At 43.8% G+C, this 21450-nt stretch overlaps 1 protein-coding gene and 1 long non-coding RNA gene across 3 annotated transcripts in view; both read right to left on the bottom strand.

Moving 5' to 3' along the window:
• The window catches only part of RAMP3 (receptor activity modifying protein 3), a 42196-nt gene extending 41124 nt beyond the window's left edge, over window positions 1-1072 (bottom strand). The window contains exon 1 of one of the 2 annotated variants that reach the window (XM_027675966.1): window positions 907-1072. In XM_027675966.1, the coding sequence (XP_027531767.1) occupies window positions 907-958 (52 nt within the window). In that variant the 5' untranslated portion in view covers window positions 959-1072. The remainder of the gene's footprint in view (window positions 1-906) is intronic. The other variant, XM_027675967.1, reaches the window with a different exon arrangement.
• Window positions 1073-5320: 4248 nt separating this feature from the next.
• On the bottom strand, window positions 5321-12488 carry LOC113964101. The gene is made up of 5 exons (XR_003533051.1): window positions 8495-12488; window positions 7747-7859; window positions 6521-6595; window positions 5560-5687; window positions 5321-5453 (listed from the first exon to the last, which is right to left on the bottom strand). It is a non-coding gene; the product is annotated as an uncharacterized LOC113964101 (long non-coding RNA).
• Between the last annotated feature and the right edge of the window lie 8962 nt (window positions 12489-21450).

The following is a 21450-nucleotide window of genomic DNA, read 5'->3' on the forward strand; positions in this document are numbered from 1 at the left end:
TTACCACCTTTGTACTTTGGAAGCAGCATAAAGTAGCAAACAAAGTCAAAAAGTCCTCAGATACACCTTCTAAAGGTACCAGACCTGACTTTCTTCTCCCTTAAGCGTGACTCACAGAGAATTAACCACATCTCTGGGTATTCTGTTGAGTGAAGAAGATCAGAACTTACTTCTCCCTGCAACTTTTGACCTGACTGCAACACCTTAAATCTGAGAACCCTAAAACAAGCTATGTGCCAAGGAACAATAACATAGTTCTTCTAGGAGCAGAGCTACCCTAAGTGAATGATATCTGAATGATAATATCTGCTTAATAACTGCCTGCTTGTAACTCAATTACTCTAACAGGAATCAGCCCCTCAGTCTGCAGCAGAAAACCTTCCTTAACGGCCAAACGCAACTCCCCAAAACCCATGTGGGATCTGAAAGCCCGACTAACGCTAGAAGTTTGGGAGACCATTTTTCCTGGGGCCTGAGCGCCCTGTGCCTTGTTTGGGGGCTCCCTCGGCGATGGGAGGCTGCCGTCAGTGCGATGCCGGAGGGGACCGAGGGCCCTGACGCCGCTCACCAGCCCCGCCGCCGGACCGGCGCTGCCGAAACGCTCCCGCCGCGAAGCCTCCGCTCTGCTCGGGATGGATGGAGAGCCCTAGAGGGAAAGTAGTACTCGCAGCCTCCTGACCCACGGGTAAGGGACTCCCGGAGAAAACCTCCCTCCCAAAGGGATGCTCTAGCAATAGTAAGGGCGCTCACACCTCTCCCGAACTTCAGCCCCGCGCCCCGGCAGAAACCACCGCCCACCGAGGCCGCGCACACTCGAGGATGCTCGGCCGGTCCCGGGGCGGCAGCCGCCGGTGTCCCGGCGCTGAAGCGGCGAGCTCCCCCCGTCCAGTCGCCCCAGCCACTCACCCCACAGCAGCAGGACGGGAAGCTGCCGCCGGCGGCTGCCCTGTGCCTCCATCCCGGCGAGGGGCCGCGAGGGACGGAGCCCGCATGGGGCGGCCGGTCCGCAGCCGCCTAGGGACCAAGCCCACCTCAACTCCCCCACCGGGGAGGCTCCTCTTCATGCCTCGGCGTCCAGCCTCGGGGGGGAGCGGGGGCGGAGGGGAGCAACTCCCCCGCCTCCGGGCGCTCCCAGCGCCGGGGGGGCGGACCCGGCGGCCGGGCGGGGCGGGGGAGGCTGGATAGGCGGGAGTGTGCACGTGTGAGTGTTGTGTTTGCGTATGCATGCAGACAGGGGGGGCCGTGCCTCCAGCTCCTCCAAAAGCCACGGCAACGATGCCGCTGCCAATCCACTGCTCTGGGTGGGTGTTCGGGGGGTAGGCACCTACCCCGCACGGGAAAGGTTCTGGTCCTAAGTGTCCAAGCGGCTCAGTGACTCCTCATCCTGCCGTGGGAGCCACAGCAGCCTCTCCCCTCCTGTTACAACATCCTGGCGGTGGGGGTGAAGGCATGAGGGGCTGAAGGGACACCTGTGTCAGTCCACCTGCAGCCCTTTCAGTTTGGCTTGCACGGCACTGACATGTTAGCATGCTCAATATTTACAGCTGAACGTGGGCAGCGAGATGGCCTGACCCCACACAGACCCAGAGCAGCTTGGAGCTCTAAGAAGATGCTTAATGTGTTTTTATCTTGCCATTTCATCTTTGCATGGCTCTTTTCAGAGAATGGTATGGCTCCTGATTTTCATCAATATTTAAAGTCTGTGTTCCTGGAGCTCTCTCTGTAGGAAATTAGCATCTCCATCAAGAAACACCAGACTGAGAGGCTGCTAAAGAAGGGTTTTCTTACCTAAAAATAATTGTGCTGCTCTGTAATAAAGAGTAAGAGTGTTTTTCTAGGTACATGGACACTCCACCAGTAACTGCCTTTCAGTAGAACATTAAATCACCGCCATTATTAAAGGTCAAATGTACCATAAAACTTCAAATTTCAAAAGAGATTTTCAAGCCATACACAAGAACATAGGGTATTTTTATGTATCAGTCAGGTTGTTCCCATTGACTTTGTATGCTTGAATAGCACAGTGTTTCCAAACACCCAGGTCAGAATTATGTATTGCATGTGCCTTCATAAACAAACTATTCAATACACAACCTTTGTCTGATTTATGCTGTTATCTAGGCTGAAGGAAATGGAAAACTTTGGAAACTACAAGTGTGTTAGTTAGAATGAACCTCCTATCATTTGTGTGCTACTTTTTCCGCTTAGCTGGAAGCAAATCTTGTAAAATACCATAAATAAACCATAGCTCAGGGAGATCATCCTTCAGCAGAAGGATTGCCATTTCTGCTTTGTAAGGGGTGTTTGCAAGCTGCCTCTGCCAGAAGGAACTCCAGGGAAATGACAAGCATGAAGGTACATACACCATGGTCTTGTTATACCATCTACAGCATCCTTCCTAACAGTAAGATTTTGATTTCTGTCATAAATTTTGTTACTGGCAAATCTAAAGTTAAAATTAGTATTTTTTATAATTTAGACTGATCTTCAGGAGGGTTAGCATGTATTGTGCTTTATACACATTATTATACATTAAAATATTTACAGTATATTATGCAGCATACAGCATACAGGCAATATTATTTTGTAACATACGTGGAGATGATGTTGACAGTTTTCTTCTACGTCTTTCATTTTCATTTTCTTCACCTATTTCAGATGAGAAACTGGCAAATTTTAAAAGGGAATGTTACTTTTTCCAGCTCAAGATTCCACAAGCACTTCCCATTTTGTGCTTGCAGCATGTAGTTTGAAGGTGCTTTTTAAATTAGTCCACTTAACTATATATTTTATCTATAAATTTACCTATAAGTTTATAGGTAAGTGGCCTAATTCAGCATGTTGCATTGGATCACAAGCCAACTATGCTAGATGATATCTTCAGCAAAGTGGTCTACAGTGAGCAGTCCAATTCACAGGTGTATTTGAACAAAACTCTCACAGCATTAGAACTGTCAGCAAGGTGGTTCAAAACTCAACAGGAGTTGGTGCCCACTCCCCCCTACTCCCCCCTACCATTGAAGTAATTCAAATAGATGCACTTCCGAATGACCATGAACCTTTTTGTTCTGCAAATCTGCCTTGGTAACACCACGTATCTACACCAGAAGTAGAAATCCAATTCACTTTCAAATAAGTGATGTTGTAAATGCCATTTACTGTACAAAACTCTGAATCCCATCCCTAAACACACACTAACAGTGACCTCAAAACCATGGTCTGCTGTAATTTCCAGACATACAACCTCCAGAGATCACACTAACTCCTTTTCAGGTACCCTGAAGACACTGCTGCAATCACATTGCTTCAGAAATTGTTCTGAAATGCTTAAATCTGCTAATTAGCCACTGACTAAAAGAAAATATAGCAATAGACATGTTTGTAGTTGTTTCAGTATGGAAAAGTTCTTGAGGAGTGTGAGGTGAGAAGAGATGGAAGAAGTCAAGCCATCCAGGAAAGGTATTAGTGCGAGTACTATGGTGTTCAGGGTGGTGCAAGATAAGGGGATAAAGTTTCCTGCTCCAGAGGTTAAACTGATCCAACAGAAACTAAAAAATAAAAAATTAATAAAATAAATTAGGAAAAAAACAAAGATGACACTATGGAAACAACATTGCCTTTCCTTGTCACCTCAAGTGTTGGCCCAAAGAGAGCAGCAGCTGCTTGCCTGTATGGAGAGACTGCCCTGTGTTGGGTGGAAAGTTTCTTTATCTCTTCCTAGTATGGCACTTTTGTAGAAAAGGTACATTAAGGTTTTAAGACGGTGTTTTAATGGGATTGTTTGCTGGACTTAGGTTTGAAAAGGTAGGTTCAGTTCATCTGTGGTTTTAAACTAAAATAGGTCATCTTTCCCATTTAGTGCTCCTAGGAGTATGTCTTTTCTGCTCCATAAAAAAAAGGGGGGGGATGAGGGGATCTGCAGGTCATTAAAGTAATTCCTGTCTTTTTACACTTCAATGTAAGAAGTGTAAAAACATGCTAAAAACCCTCAAAACCATAGTTAAAAAATAGCTTCTTCCTGTGATTCAAAGGCCACACTGTGGTATATTGACTGCACATAACAGCCAAATTGATGTAAAATCAGTCAAATTTGATGAGCTGAAACCCTTTATGCCTGTATTACCTGAACTGAAGGCAGAGAAAAAAGGACATTTTTTTATGTAAAGACCTTAGACTTTTTTACATAAGAGCAGACAAGGAATAGGGAAGCTCATGAATATCTAGCCAGCCTTCTAAAATTTAATTTTTAAGCCATGTGTGAATGTGCTCTGTGATTTCAGCAGGGTTTCCATGTTCAGAGCAAAGCATCTAAGCAGTGTGCACATGTGCCAAAGTGCACTCTATTTCAGAGGTGCCAAGCTGTAAGTATTTATCACCTCTAAGATCATTTTATTTTACATACCTAGGCATGACATGACAGCCTTCCCATGAGCACAGCATATGGGCTTTGTTTGAAGGAAGCAGAATATTCAATTACTTTGTTTCCATACTAGTTTCTAGTACAACAAATTGTCTTGATTAAAAAAAAAAAATATCAAGGTACTTCCATGTCCTGCACCATCAACACCAATACCTACAACTAATCAAAATTATTCCACAAGTGTCACGAAGCAGATCAAGGGAAACCAGACAGATTGGCAAACACCATCTTCCCTTTCTCTTGAGGGAAGCACCCTAGCCAAGGGTCCTCCACCAAGACACCTGCCCCTTGTTTTAGAGCCAGCAGTGCAAAAGGCTCTCGTTGCAGGACCCAAGTGAGAACCTGTAGGAACTGGGATGTCTTGCTGATTCCTATCTGTTGTTCTCTTACCAAAAGGAGTATCCCAAGGCCACTAGTGACTGTATGTCATGCATGTCATAATCTTCTCTTCCTATTGTGCACAGTTATTCTTTTTCCACACCAGCCAAAGCTTTGGTGTAACAGAAAATCTTTGTAATTTGGCCCAGAGACTGGAAACAAATCACGCCTTCATTTTTAATGTAAACATTAGCAAAATGCACACAATGCTCTATTCCTTTTAGACTAAATAAAGCCAAAACTAATTTATGAGTTTTTAAACATTTCACTGTCAGTTATGTTCTAGATGCCTTGACTTTTTATTCCAAAATGAATTTAGTTTTTCATGACAGGCTGGCTGAGCAGTTTGGAAAATGCCAGCAAGGAATATACAGACTGTCTCCCATACATGGTTATGTCTCTAAGAAAGAACTCAGCTTTGAAAGTCAGGGAGAAAGGTACAAAACGAGAGATGGAAACAGACATCTTTATTTGTTTCCATGTAGAAATAATAACACTGTTTAAGTTATTTTCATACAAAATCCTACAGAGTTGAAGTCTGAGATATTATAGGATTGTGTTACCAATAGTCTTACAGCCACCTGAAGGATCATTTTATAACCACTGGAATTCAGCTGACTCCACAGAGATTGGTGAGACAGCAACATAAACCCACCTACAACAGAAAGCAGCAAAGCCTATTTGACTTGAGTCTGAGCCCAGGACTTCTGAATCCACATGTAGGTTCTGATCAGTTCAGTTATGAACCAGCATCTCCTTACCATGAAAACAGAATAATGGTCCTTCCCAGATGCATGAAAGACTGGCTTTAGGGCTGAGCAAGGCAGGTCCTAGGACACTTCTTAAATGAGAAATCTCATAAATTTCCATTCCGTGGAAAAATGCAGCACTATATAAGATGGAAAATATTACCATAGTAAATAAAATGTTATTTGGTGGCACAAAATGAGTGCAATACATAAAATTTCTAATTATCCAGTCCTAATTTCTAGTATAGTTGTCCTTCTAAAGTAAAATAGAAAAAAAAAATTAAAAAAAAAAAAACAAACCACAACATTTTAATTAAGGCTAAGTTCATCTTTACAGCCCCAAGGCAACCCCAGTTCATGCGCAGACCACTTACACCTCTTTCACAGACACATCTCACAGCATGTGCTACAAATTACGTAAATTGTGAAAGCAGGCACAAATATTGCCTCCCAGTGTTTTACTTGGCCAATTTCCCTTGGAGTGCCATGGCACAGAGCCCCAGCTTCCATTACTCGAGGAGAAGACCTAGAGAGCTCTCCCCAGTGTCATGCATTCACTTTACTAGTACTACCTCCCTTTCCCCTGACTGAAACGAAATGCACAGTAAGTGAGACATTTGGAGAAAATTCATTGGCAGTGTGCCTAAAGCACATCACTGATTGTCACTGCCATTGAAAAAGGGGAAGGGAGGAAAGAAAGGTGATGTGTCAGAGTCACACCTTTGCTTGTGTTTTCCATCTCTGTCATAGATCTGTCCAGGGATCTCAAATGTTCATAAGGGTTTTTTCACCCTTTAAGCAAATACTTTCATAAGTCATGGGATTCCTTCCAAATGACTTTAGTAAAGGAGACCAGTTATTTCCCCCACATAGGAACAAAACTACTGTTTTCATTTATGAGTGCATCAATTGAAGGTTTAATTGAGTTTATTGCACTTACAGAAATGACAGCATCTGCTAGGGTTCTGCTAACCTCAGATGACAGAGAATATCTCAGTGTGCCAAGTGACCACAACTCTCATTTGAGAAAATGATGTCTCTCAAACATCTGGAGCAGCACAAAAATAAGAACAGGACATGGGTGGGAACAGTGGGTTGAAGATTTATCTTGGTAGCACTCACTCTCTTTGCCCTATATCAAACAGCAGTGTATGCAGCTGAGATGGGTGTGCTCAATCTGTGATTCACTGAGAATTAACCTAAATTTTAAGGAAATTCCTGCTATTACTAAGAAAAGTAAACTATGTGTTTATGCATTACTTAACACGGAATAATATCTACCCTCCAATGAAAGTATAAAATACAGACAGAAAGAAATATTATCTTTTAAAATGTTTCACTTTTATGAAAGGTTTTATTCTTCATAAATTCACCTTTAACGGAATATCCAGCCCTTCATATTTAATCAAATTGCTGTAAAAATCTCTCACTGTTTTTGACTCCAATAGTAAAAGTGTTCTGCATCTCATGGAATTACCAGTGAAATCCTACGCAGGATCTCTTACCATCAATTCCTTTTGTTTTAAATTTAGAAAAGATCAGAAACAACAAAATGAGATAACAATAGTTACCATAACAAGTTAAATTTACCGGATACTAAATTTTTCCATGGAAGGGAAGTGAACAACTAACATACATGAGCAAAAGTGCTTTAAATAATCTAGATTAACTGAGATAGGCAGTTATTTTGTTGGTAGATACAGATACAAAATATTCCAAAGGTGAGCTATCTTTACCTTTGCCTCCAGAGATTTCTAAATCAGAGGAAGGATGTGAGTAAGTGGATGACAGGCACAGCAGGTGGTGTACCACTGGCACACGTGCATACTTGACGTTTCCAGCTACTATATCAGCTGGCTGATTAATTAGTTGCAGCTCAATGATTTCAGGTGGAATTTACTGCTTGATTCTAGCAAGCATAGTACAGTGCTTCATAGTACAGTGGAGGAAGTGAGAGCTATCAGAAAATATGAAATCTCCCCCAGCCCAAAAGCAAAACCAAGACTTAAAGTTCACATCCATCAAAGCTTCAAATAAATATGAGTTTCAAAAACAACTCCAAACAGAACAGCCCAAAATAAAAACATAATTACCCAAAAGTGCTTAAAGAACATGTTGGGAGAAAAAAACCCATAAATATTTAATCAAAAACCTGTTCACACTGTAAATTAGGCAACTACTTTTAAAAGATAGTATTACCTCCAAATAGTTTAAACTTGTTCTGTCTTCTGCACATATGTCTCAGCTCTTCCTCTATTGGAACCAACTCTGTTCATTTTTTTTCTACTCTTCAGAACACTGCTATTCTAATTCTAAATAAAGTAAAGGCCTATGACTGAGCTTGTGAGAAAAGCTGCATTCATTTGTTGAGGTAGAAATTCCATCTCTTAAATTCATAAATTTCCTTTAACAGATTTCTTGTAATATTTCTTCCTTTCTGGAAGAAATAAATAAAAAGATCTGGCCTGGTTTTGGCTAGGATAGAGTTAATTTTCTTCTTCATAGCTGGTGCAGTGCAGTGTTTTGGATTCAGTGTGAGACTAATGTTGGTAAGACACTGATGGTTTAACTGTTGCTCACCAGTGCTTACCCTGAGCCACGGACTTTTCAATTTCCCGTGCTCCGTCAGTTAGCAGGTGAACAGGAAGCTGGGAGAGAGCATGTCCAGGACAGCTGACCCGCTGGCCAAAGGGATATCCCATACAATACAGAATCATGCCCAGTATATAAACTGGGGGGAGTTGGCTGGGAGGGGCTGATTGCTCCTGGAGGAAGGGCTGGGCATCAGGTGGTGAGCAATGGTACTATGCATCAGTTGTTTCTTTTGGGGTTTATTGCTCTCTGTCTCTTTTTCCATTACAGTTGTCATTAGCATTAGTTGTAGTAATAGTATATTTTATTTTGTTTTGATTATTCAACTGTACTTATCTTAACGCATAAGGCTTACCTATTCTTTCCAATTCTCCTCTCCACTGGGGCAAGGGTAGTGAGGTAGCAGCTGTGTGGTACTTAGTTGGGGCTGCAGTTGAACAATGACAGACCTTTTTGGTGCCCAACATAGGGCCCAGAGGATTGAGATAAAAACAGACCTGATCAGAGCATGTTAAAACAAATTAATTACAAGCAACAATTGTATCGGTTTAGTAGTTGCTAGTCACCATGTTATTTCATTTGCGTATGTGCTCACAGGCACGTTATATAACATCGCTCTTGGTGTATGTGCTCCCTATGGTGATGTTTATCCTCGGTGGAGTCTGGGCTAAAGTTACAGTTTTGTTGTTCTTTGCAGTAGTGTTTTACGACATGATAGAGTTGCTGGTCATGAACCTTATCTGCATCACTCTGCACTGCATCACCTCTGTACCTCGGGAGCCATCTCATGGGAACTATTAACAATCACACCTTTTAAGTGCTCCTCGTAGAGCCAAAAGGACCTTAATTTCCTGAACATTTCTTTCATTTGCCTGTTTTGCTGATTATGAGTATGACAATTTGTGAGATGGGCTCAGGAAGCCTGAGCATGAGATCATTCCTTGGGTGAACACTTCCAAGGGTTTACATACATCTGTGTTAAGAGATGGGCACAGATGTTTCCTGCAATAATAATACACAGATTTACTTTTCCCGACTACTTTTTTTTTCTGGAACCTAGAAAATATTAATTAATTGATAGAAGGTCTTCCATTAAAGTAAACATCAAAAGATGCTAATCTTCCTTAATAAACTATGGAAAAATGTGCTGTTCAAACAGTAACTGAGAAGACTCAAGCAAAGAAGCATTAACATTATCTCAAGATCATATTAATGAATTTCCTCAATCAAAGAAATCCTTTGAAGGGAATTTTCTTGACCAGATAAGAGAAAGTAATTATCAGCGGGGAAAACTATATGGGTCATAGCAGATAGAATGCCAAACTCTACCAAGGAGAGACACCCTGTGGTAACAGCCTAAACTGTCATTCCTGCAGTCACCTGCAAAGAAACAGCAGAGTAAATGATATATTGTGATTAAATAATTGCTTATAAAGCCTTCTCTTTTAATAATACAGGTAACAACAGCACAGATCTGATATAAAAGTGCTATATTCTGTTTCCAAAGTGCCACTTACAAATTTAAGCTCATCTTTAAGCTCACAAATCAAAGTGTTGATCTTTTCTGTGCCTTTCTCTCCCCTTCCCTGAGATGTGACTGTCCATGCAGCTAGAGCTCTCATTCTGTCACATCCTCTATTAACTCAATTCACAATAAACACTTTTGCCATCAGTGTCAGGCACTCCCACCAGCTCATCACAATAAGGAAGTCCTACTGCTTAAATTTACTGTCTTCACTTTAAAGATCCTTCAAAGCTGTTCCTCATCTGCCTTTTGTAGACACCTTTGTACACTTACATTACCGCTAGATCTCTCTAATTCACAGACAAGGGATATGAAGGAAAAATTACGCTCCTCCAACTGTAAGAGCCACAAGAACTCGCACCCCCAGACGTCATTGCAGCTTTGGTCAGATGTGGTATAATGATGTGCCCAAGCTGTGTGTTGAGGTCTCCTCAGCTCCTCTGCTATACTCTGCTACTCCCACCCAGCAGAGGCCATGCAGCAGATGTGCCCCAAACAGCACCAAGTTAAGCTGGACCCTCTCTGCAATTAAGAAAGCAGCTGAGCCCCAGGTGAATTGCTTAAAAGAAGTTCTACCCTCACCAGAGTAGGGATGCTGCTCTATATTTCTCTGCATGTGGTCAGAGATGCCTCTGAAATGGCAGGATCAGGTAGAGTTGCCAGGTAGGTAATTTTTCTAACGCAGTCAAAGAACAGTGAGGAAAATAGGGCTTTTTGGTTTTCAGAAGGTTTCTTGATGATTCCCATGTGTGTTGGAAATAAACACTGACTGAGGGGCTTTTCATTAAGATGTGCATGGTGCCTGGAGCTCTGGGACGGCAAGAGATAACACTTTCTTCTAACTCTAACAGACCAGCTAAACATGCACCCTCTCCCTTGCCTGGTTTTATCAAAATGGATTTTCCATAAATAGTTTAGTCTAATGGAGATGGGAGAAGATTGTGTTCATAGAAATAGGCTCAAGGGCAAGTACATGTGCTTTTATACTGGCAGCTCCAATGGACTGAATCTCAGGCTCAACTGAAACGAGTTTGACAGCAACTAAAATACAAAGATGGAGGAAAAAAACCTCAACACTTACAGAATCTGGAAATATTATTTAATTAAAAGGTAACTGAAATATATATATTTAAATTTTTCCATTAAATGAGTATTTCTGAACACAAACAGCATCAAGGTGCCAATGCCAGCTGTAGTTTAATAAAATCAGCTGCAAAGCATATGGTTGAGCAGCCTCTGTTGTCTCATGGTAGTGCTCCCAGGTAAGACCATTAACACCACTGACTTAAAATCCTCTGACTCATTTAACTTAATGGCTTGGAATAAATGTCCATCATCTTCCTGCAATGGTAAAACCTCATTTGTTATTCCACTGACATTTCTCGTCTTTACAGGCAACAGTTACACACTGAATACATATTTTAAACTTCCAGCTCCCTCTACCGTGCAAACATTAAAAAAAATTAGTGTTTTGATAATTAAAACAAAGTAGGAGTAAATAGATTTAGCACAAAAATAATGTAAGGAAATACTTAAAAGTTAATTTCTTGTTTCCCTTTGTGTTGAGCAGCTAGGTTTTGAGCTTGTTCTGTACTGATATCCAGGAATCAGGCATTGTGAACATGATCTTGAATGATCCTAGAGAACAACATCACAGTAGAGGAAGTATCCATGTCTCACTGCATATTGCTTTTAAAACTCAGTCAGACCCACTGGACCTAAATACCGAAAGAACTTCATGCAGCATTCACACTGTGTTGGGGCCACATCAATGTGCTTCAATATACATGTTGCACTGGTGAACAGCTGCCTTTATTTACATCACACCAAAATATCAAACTATTGCAGAAAACAGCTCTAAAAATGCCTTCAAAGACACAAAATGTTCCAAGTGGAAACAGTACTTTATGATGGTTGATGAATGAAAGCGAGAACTTTAAGAATGAGGATCGGTAGTGACCACACAAAAGAAGAATGAGGTGTGTGATATCACGGGATGTTTTCCAAAGCAGGACACATATTGACAACTAGCACACCTTTTTCCTTCCAAAACATACTCTGTCACTGCGTATCTGGGCCAAGGAGGCATGAAAAGTGCTCTAGTGCCCGTCCAGAGCTTGCATCACCTGAAGGGAGAGCCAGGAAGCAGCAGCTCCGAATGGTGCAGCAAGTCTGGAGCCCTTCCAAGCACAGGCTCTTTTGCACAAGCAAGAATCCCTGGGGAAATGGAGCCAAGGGAAAAGCAGAGTTCACTCCCATTCCAAGCTTGCAGTGGGCAAGACAGACAAAGAGAGAGGTACAAAATATCAAACCACTGCAGAAAACAAAAAGAAACAAACAAACAAAAATAAAGCTTTTATTAAGCATCAATGAAGCTTATAGTTTTGCTTCATTAGGAGCAGATTACCTAGTCCTCAAAATAAAAATGAAAATAATGAGAAGCATAACCAAGGTTGTCTTTCAGCCTGTAAAAACTCCTACAATGAACAAGCTATAAGAATTAAAACCAATGCTGTATGGTGGATATCAGGCTCAAGAGAAACCTTTAGCCCAGTGAAGAAGGGGGTGGAAAAGACAGAGGCTTAGTTCATGATTTCCCACAGTTCACAGCAGAAGTATTAGAAGAAAAAAAACTTCTGACTGGAAGATTGAAAAGGAAGAAAAAAAAGAAAACTACCATCTTCTTTCATTGTTAAATCCAAGAGCTGACATATGTTTTTAGATGTGCGAAAAAATATTCTCAGTTCTGGAAATTAAAATACTTTCAAGTTGGGAAAAAGGTGGAGATTCACTTATCTTTCACAGAGAGAAAAATAATCCACCTTTGCTCCACTTACAATCTTGTGATGCTATGTTCCATAAAGTTTCCACATTCTACCTTGAGATTAAAATTATGTTTAGGATTTCTTTGTAAAAATTTCTTGGGTAAAATTAAGCAATATCAGCACAGCGAACTATCTTTAACTTCAGAACCTGGAAGAATGACAGAGAAGGTCATGCTGGCTAAGGAAAAACAAGGGAAGGAATCTTCACAAGGGAAGGAGCCTTCACTGGACAAGCAGGCTTCAACAAGTGACTCTGGCATCACAGAGTAACAAGGTTCTACAGGAAAGGAGGCTCATCGCAGGAGGGAGGCTTCACAGATACTCACCCAAAACAGGTGCACTCTGCCCACACAGAGTGAATCTGGCATTACGGACAACGGACGCTTCACACAGGGACTCAGGCACCACAGGGGAAGGAGGCTTGAAAGGGGAAGGAGGCTCCCACAGGGAATGGAGGCTGCTTACAGGAAGGAACCTCCAAAGGCTTCTCCCCAGAAGGGGGCTTCGCAGATGTACTCTAGCGTCACAAAGAGACTCTGGATCACAGAGTCTTTTTGGGGGGACTCTGGGATGACTGCGGAATAAGGCTTCACATGTGGAGGAAGACGCTCAAGAGGGTAAGTAGGCTCCACAGATATAGTGGGTTTCTGTGACTAGGTTTTAGTAGGGGGGATGCTTCTGTTAGAAGCTGTTAAAAGCTTCCCCTGTCTGTTGGAGCCAATGCCAGCTGGCTCCAGGACGGGCTTCCTGGCTCTGGCCAAGGGCAAGCCAATCAAGAGTGATAGTAATGCCTCTGGGATAACATATTTAAGAACAGAAAGCTACTGCACAGTGAAAATTCTAGCCAGGGAAGAGCGAAGTGAGAACATAAGACCAACAATGCAGACACCAAGGTCAGTGCAGAAGGAGGGGCAGGATGTGCTCCAGGCGCCGTAGCTGTGGCCCCTGCAGCCCATGGTGCAGACCATGGTGGAGCAGCTGTGCCTCTGCAGCCCATGGAGGACCATCAGGGTGCAGAGACCCACCTGCAGCCCATGGAGAAGCCCATGCTGGAGCAGGTGGATATCCAAAGTAGGCTGTGACCCTGTGGGAGGCCCAAGATGGAGCAGGGTCCTGCTGAGGACCTGAAGCCTGTGGAGAGAGGAGTCCACAGTGGAGCAGACTTTTCCCAGGCAGGACTTCTGGCCCCTGTGGGGGACCCATGCTGAAGCAGCTCATTCGTGAAGGACTGTATCCCATGGAGAAGTGACACACGGGACAGCAGTTTGGGAAGAACTGTTGTTGGGGTGGTGTCATAGGTTTACTTGTTCTAAAAAACCAAGCAAGAATTTTTCTTTCCCCTGCCCCACTGCAAAAGAAAGATGTTGAATGGGGGAGGGTGATTTGCCTAGGGTGATTCACACACATAAAAGAACTGGTTGACACCCCACATTCCAGGTTGATAGTCCTCAGAAGACTGGGGGGGGACCTGTGGAGTTTTTTTGCTTTCTCCTCGGGAAAACGGCAAGGCACTCCACTTTTGCCTTAACTCAGGCAAGGTGTGTGTTGGACAGGCCCTGAGGTCGTTTTGTTCTCAGCCTGGTCATCTGACTGTTTTCTGGCCCCGGCTTGTCTGCACCCTGTTCTGACCCCAGCCCAGACCTGCTCAGACTTCACTGCAGAGGTTTGACCCATCTGCAGAGGAACGTTTTGGGGAGGAGGTCACCCTTTTCCCTCCCCCACTCCTGTGTTTGGCAGCGATTTGTGCTCATCGATAAAGGGGGAAAAATCGCAGCCACAGACAGCCGCAGACAGCGTGAGTTTTGTGGGAAGAACCCGCCTTCTTTCCCCTTTTCCCCTTCCCCTTCTTGGTGTGGGGGAAAGATCTCCATTTTCGGCTTCTCCCGCACACCAGGGCCCCACGCAGCGACTGCCAGAGCCAACAGCGCCCCCTGCCGGCCACCACAGAGCAACTGCAGGCTCTGCTCCTCCAGTGATCCAACAGCGCCCCCTGCTGACCGTGGTTAGAATTGCACCAAAAAAAGCAGAAAGTACTGAACTGTTTCTCTTTTTGAGGGGGACTTTTTTGGGTACGGGATTATTGTTTAGTTGTTTTTGTGTTCTTTTGTCATTCTGTCAATACACATATATCCTTTAATAAAGGGCTGTTATTTTTTTCCTTTTTTCCATACTTCCTCAATTGGAGCCTCTTAATTTCTGATTTACAATTGCTTAGCGGGAGGAGTTTGGTCTTCCTCATAACTCATCTTCCTTAGCAAAACACTTCAGTCTCATTAAACTGAGACAGGTGGACTCATGCCGGACAGGTGCATCAAGGACTGTCTCCTGTGGGAGGGACCCCAAGGGAGAAGGAAAGGACTCCTCTCCCTGAGCAGCGGCAGAAAGAACAACTGACCATAATCTCCATTCCCCATCACCCTGCAATGCTGAGGGGGAGCAGGGAGAAAGTGGAAGGAAAGAGAGGTTGGGGGAAGGAGTTTTTCAGATTATTTACTTCTCACTCCTTAGCCCTGTTGGTAATAAATTCAATTAATATCCCCACTTTTAATTTCTTTTACCCGTGATGGTGATCATTAAGTGATCTCTCCCAGCTCTTATCTCAACTCACACATCCTGCGTTGTTTTTTATTTTTTTCCTCTGTCCAGTTGCAGAGGCTAGTGAGAGATCGGCAGTTGTGAGTCCTTGGTGTCAACCAAGGGTAAACAAACAACTAAAGAGTACTTATAATTTCAGAAGGGAAGGAGGCCTCACAGAGGGACTCTGGCAACTAAGAGGACTCAAGCATCACTGAGGAAAGAGGCTTCAAAAGGGAATGAATTTTCACAAGGGAAGAATGCTTCACTAGACAAGCAGGCTTCACAGGAAGACTGAACCTCTGCCAGAAAATCACTGCCAAGTGATTCTGGTATCACAGGAGAAATAGGTTCTATAGGAAAGAAGGCTCATCACTGCAGGGAGGCTTCAAACTTACCCAAAACACATGAAGAAACCTTCACAGATGGACTCGCACATCACAGACGAAGGATTCTCCACACAGCGACCCTGCCAACACTGAGGGACTCTGGCACCACAGATGACGGGCATTTCACATAGGCATGGAGGCACCACAGGGATAAAAGCCTTTCAAGAGCTACAAGGCTCCCACAGACATTGGAGGCCGCTTACAGGAAGGAACCTCCACAGATGGACAAAGGCTTCTCCCTACAAGGAAGCATCACAGATGGACCTGGCATAACAAACACACTGGAGAACAGAGGAAAGAGGCTTTTCATGGAGACTCTGCCATCACAGTGCAAGGAGGCTTCACTAGAAAAGGCCACTCTCACAGGCACTCTGGGATGACTGAGGAATGAGACTTCACAGAGGGACAAAGATGCTCGAGATGGGAAGTAGGCTCCCCAGACTGATTCTGCTTTCAGGAGGGAATGAGGTTTCACAAAAGGACTCCGGCAAATAAGAGAACTCTGACATTCCTGAGGAAAGAGGCTTGCAAAGAGAAGCAATCTTTACAAGGGAAGGAGGCTTCACTGGACAAGCAGGCATCACTGGACAAGTACAGCCTCTACCACTAACGCAGTGCCAAATGATTCTGGCATCACAGGAGAAGAAGCTTCTATAGGAAAGAAGGCTCGTTACTGGAAGGAGGATTCATGGGCACTCAGCCAAAACACATCAAGGAGGCTTCAGTGGAGAAGGAGGCTCACAGATGGACTCTGACACCACAGAAGAAGGATTCTCCACACAGGGACCCTGCCAACACTGAGGGACACTGGCATCACAGACGACAGACGCTTCACACAGGGACTCAGGCACCACAGCGCAAGGAGCCTTGCAAGGGGAAGGAGGCTCCCACAGGGAATGGCGTCCGCTTACAGGAAGGAACCTCCAAAGACGGACAAAGGTTTCTCCCCAGAAGGAAGCTTCAGAGATGGACATGACTGAGGCAGCACAGGGGAACGAGGCTTCCATGGGGAAGTAGACTGCACATGGAATGGAGACTTGTTGGGCAAAAAAATCAAGCTAAGAAACAGGGTTGAAGTGTTTTCGCCCACCCTGTAATAATTTGAGGGCTGCCCCAGGGCTGGGTTGGGAGATGTGGGAAATTTTGGAGGTGGAAATTGCTGCCCGGGGCTTTTTTGTAATGTGGCTCTGTTTCAGGGAAACGGAGCTCACAGCATTGCAGAAGACTGCCGAGGATCGGAGCTCATCGCTCAGCACGTGGATTTGGAGTTTCATACAGCCTGGTCCTTCCTGTCCACCAGAAGGCACTGAGAGTTCTTATTTAAAAGCCTGTTTTTAAAATCACTCTTAAAAAGTGGAAATTGGGATTTCTGTAGCCTTGATCATGGTGTTCTGCATAAAATCACTGAAAATTGCATTTAATTGCCTATTTAACCCAGCTTCTAGTTGCTAGAAAACCCTATACGGCGTTGCTCTAATGAGAGGGTGAGACCCGCCCCAGACTCCAAGGTGCCTTCCCGGTTGGACACCTCTCACTGGGGGAGTTCAATGTCACCCTGCCAGCCCCAAGAATCCCTCCCCTTCACCCTCAAATCTTTATTTATTTGAGACAGAAACAGGTGTTTTAGGCCAGGTTTGAGAGGAGGTGTGTAAATGAGCTGCGGGGGCTTTGTAAACGAGCGGGCCGGCAGCAGTACCGAGGCACGGAGGGGCCGTAGTGTCTGTAAAGAAGCGGGGCGGGGTTGTGGCATTCCGTGGGGGCCGTCCCGGTGCCGCCCCCGCGCCCTCGGGCAGCATCGTGGCCGCCCTTACTGCCTGGTCCCGAGCCATCCCGCAGCCCTGCCGTTCAGGCAACACCTCGTTCTCCCCGGTCGCCTTTCTGTGAAACCACAAACGTGCGCTCCAGCCTGTTACAGCGAGTTAACCCCGTCGGCACCCATTTGTCGAGGGGTGAGGACCTTGGGGGGGGGGGATCGGCTGCTGGTAAAATTAACTGAGGTAGGTTTTGGTACCAAATGGCCACCGTTTGATGTGTGACAGCACCGAGTGCTTCCTCGGTCCATTAAAAATACATCAGGTGAATAAACTACAGCTTGTTGCTCTTCCAGTTCTTTTCTAGTTTTCATTTGCCACTCACAGCTCAATTTCCACATGTATTTAGTAATTACATCGTGTTTTAGCTTTGCCTTTTTGCACTGATGACTTAGGGCAGTGGATTTGGTATTTGTGGGCTCTGGAGTTATTTCGTAATTCAAACCCAGTGAACAAGCTCTCCTTTTGACGTGGTTTTCCCTCCATTGGCTGTGGTAATCCCATTGATCCCATCTGCCTTGGTGTCATTTCAGTATCTAAATGTCTGAATATGCTTTTTGTCCCCATAAACTTTATTTTGTTGAAGAACAGTAGTTGAACTGGTTAAAGGTTAATTTGACCCAAAGGGAAACTAAGGTGCAGGAGCCTCTGGAGTTTGATTTCCCCCCCGCCCAGGTTCAGTGCAACAGGACTCAGTATTGATGTGGACTCATCCTGTGTGACAGAAGTCGTGCTCTTAAACAGGATTGCTGTGGGAGCTGCCTGTGCCATGCTCAGGTGCCGTGCTGAGGAGCACCCCACCAGTTCTTTTGTGCTCAGGGTGACTGCTGTAATCATGGCATTTTGGGGCTGTTTCCTCATGCCCTGACATCTGTGGTGACTCTTTGTTTACATCTGAATGCTAAAATATTTTGCTTTTTAGCTATGAATTCTTTGTATTTAAACTAATTGTGCTAATTTTTTGATTTATTATTGCTACTATTGTTTGTTATTCCACCTTCTATTCTGCTCATTAGTCCTAGAGTGAGAGATAAGGTGACAGGATACTTCTACCCTGATGGTTATCCAACACCATTTGGTGCTTAACTTCAGAATAACAAGTGAATGATGCTTCTCAATACCCAGGCAGATAGTATTTCACAGTAATCAACTTTTAAGTAATTTTTAAGACATTAAGTAAATAATCAGTTGATATTTAGTTTACTGTCATCCAAATCCCAGCATCCACCACAATCCATCTCTGAACTCCTGCAGTCTTCTGATTAGAACACAGGCTGACATTGCTACTGGAACAGCACTGAATTGGTGTCTCTAAGTCATTGCTTTTTTTCCCTTTTTTATAAAAGCATTAGAGGGAAGTGAGAAGGGAGAGCAGTTGATGCCTGCTCAGCTGGTGCTATGAAAAAAATCTAGGAGCCGTAAGCTGGGGTGAGATAAGAAAGGGTTTAATTTTGCCAAGGCAATAGATGGTAAACGACGCGCGCGCTGGGCTGTGCCCGGGATGTTACATTTATAACAATATCTGGCCAATCCCAAGTGTGTCCACCCTATAACTTTTGGCCTGGTCCACCCCCTGGCCCGCCTCCTGGAATTGGGTCGGGGGGCTTTTTGGGACCCCCTCTTCATCATTCTTCATCATCTTCGGGGTACAGAGAGCAGAGTCACCCAGTTCTTTGACTCTGTCCTGCGGTTTAGGCCAAGATATAAGCGTTCTCCAAACAAGACAGGCTTGCCTTGACAAGAGACAAAACATCTTCTACTGGATATGGGAATAGGGTTGATATGGGGGGTATGGAATGGGGTGAGAGGATTAAGGAATGTATAAACTAAGGGGTGTTACAGGGAGGAGGGAGAAAGGGGTTTGTTTCTAAAATCTACTTCTATTACCTATAAAACTTATAAGGCTTACAAAATTAGAAAAATAAAAAACATTAGGGGGCTTAAGGCATCAAGTGAATTGGTGTTAACACACAGCAGCCTCTTGATTTTATTTAGATACGAATTCTTATCCCATCCCATCTCGAAGTCAAGTGTTCCTTATTTCAGCCTTAATATGTGACATTTTAAGCAATGTGCTTGTCTGATCTCTTCCTGACCCTGCACAAGTGCACAGACTGTGTGGTATGTCCTGAGTAACATCATGGAAGCTAGAACTTACACCTGTGTATCTCTTGAGTAAGAGTCTGAAGGCTAGAAATCAAGTCCAGTGTAGTGTGAGTGAGAGCCTGGAGGAAGCAGTTTGTGACTCAGCATTTCTTTATGCTTGGTTTTTCACAATGTGAGAGGCTTAATGCTAAATTAATTCTCTATAGGAAGGAGAAACACTCAAAATACACCCTCTGGATGAGGATTTTTTTCCCAGAAGTAGCTAAATTTCATCTAGTAGTACAGTGGAATGTTTTTTTTCAAAACTGGGCAGATAGGCAGCACAAGCAAGAGTGTTACTGCACTCTTGACTTTTTGTAGCTATCTTGGTATGGAGCTCCATATTTCCCAACAAACCACTGAACTTTGAGCATCAGCTTTTTACTTTTTACCTTTTAGCCTCCTTTTCCCACTCTCTCATCAGAAATTGATATATTAATATCAAAACACAGAGCTTTAAATATTGTGAGTGGCTTAGCATTTAACCTCAGTCCCATTTCACTTGCATTTTCCATCATGGAGGTACTAAAACTTGTCTCTGAATTCCCTGGGACCTGCAGAAGGTGAATTAGGAACTTCAGGGAAATGAGCTGCCAGACTATGGCTAGCTAATTATGTTGCCTTCACTGAGTTTATTATGACTTGTTGATTAATTAAAAGCTAAAGTTAGCATAGGTGAAGAGGGAACACCATGTTGATCCTTGGCAGGATTAAAAATGGGTTTGGATTTTGAGGAGAGGGGAGGTTTTTGACATTTTCTGCTAAAATTCGTGAGCAAAATAATGTCACATGCCCAACAATCTCTGGAGCCATCCCTGTGGCAGCACATCGGTGATCTTGGTGGTGCTATTGGTAGAGTGAGTAATTGGTATGGAGACTGAGCTGTTGTTCATCTCTTGAGGTGGTCCTCCTGACCCTGGCCTGTCAGAGAAGCCAAACAGGGAAGAATTTTGCTGGTTTTGGCCACTCTGTACCTGACTGGTAAAAACTGGAGGGCTGTGTTGTCCAGAGTTGTCAGACCAGCACTGCTCACCTGTCCCAGCATGAGCAGCCCTCAAACATGGCTCTTCCCTGGTTCCTCTTTGCTTTTGCAGAAAGTTAATTTCCCTGAGTAATCAGGGAATTAACACTTCTATTCTGATACAGAGCCCAAGGACCATTTTCCTCAGTTTTCTGTGGGTGAGATGGCATCTTTACCCGTTTGATAACTAAGTAAAGCAAATTTTCCCTTCACCTGTTTGTGGCCCAAAGTGACTGAGTCGCATGCAAAACCCCCTTTTTGGAGACACTGCTGCAGTGTCAAGGCAAATGCCCTGGTTCACTAAGCGTCTGCAGGCTGTCTGCATTGTATCATTTATTATTATTATTATTATTATTATTATTATTGAAGGTTATTTCGTTGCATTTTCTTGATATCATCTGCCAGACACAGGTTAGATCTGATTGGTCTCAGAATCACCTTGTCTCTAATTTACTCCATATTCCCCATTCCTACAAGGAAGATGTAACATTTTTATGGGTTTAGCTTTTTAGGCTTTTTATGGGAAGAGGGAACCATGATGCAGACAGTAGCTGATGACACCCGGCTTCTCATGGATTTACATATCTATCCAGTTTTACGCTTTTAGCAAAGAAGCAGAGACCACAACTCAGAATTTGTTGGGTTTTGGATGTAGCATGGAGTTGGGATGCAGTTTGGGTCTCTGTTACAGTATGGATTTATCTTCAGTATTGCTGTTTCATAGCTGAAATATTCCAAAATCCTCAAAGCCACAATGCTCCTGCAGGTGTGTCTGTGTGAGCAGAACCCTTGTGCAGGCCTTTTTTTCTCCCTTTCCAGCTGCAGCTGGGCAAATTCTTGCAAAATTGGGTTACCTGTTTCCCACAGAGGTTTTTGGCATGAAAGATCTGTTTGCTGTTCCCTGTGCAGGATAAAAACCCCACGTTTAGTCACGGTATGTTGCTGGCTGCAGATAAACACAAAATGATGTGGGACACGTTGTTGGGCTGGCTTTCTCCTGCTGTGAACTCCTCAATGTCTT

This window comes from Neopelma chrysocephalum, unplaced genomic scaffold, assembly GCF_003984885.1.
Source record: "Neopelma chrysocephalum unplaced genomic scaffold, ASM398488v2 Primary Assembly neopelma1_26, whole genome shotgun sequence".
NCBI lineage: Eukaryota > Metazoa > Chordata > Aves > Passeriformes > Pipridae > Neopelma > Neopelma chrysocephalum.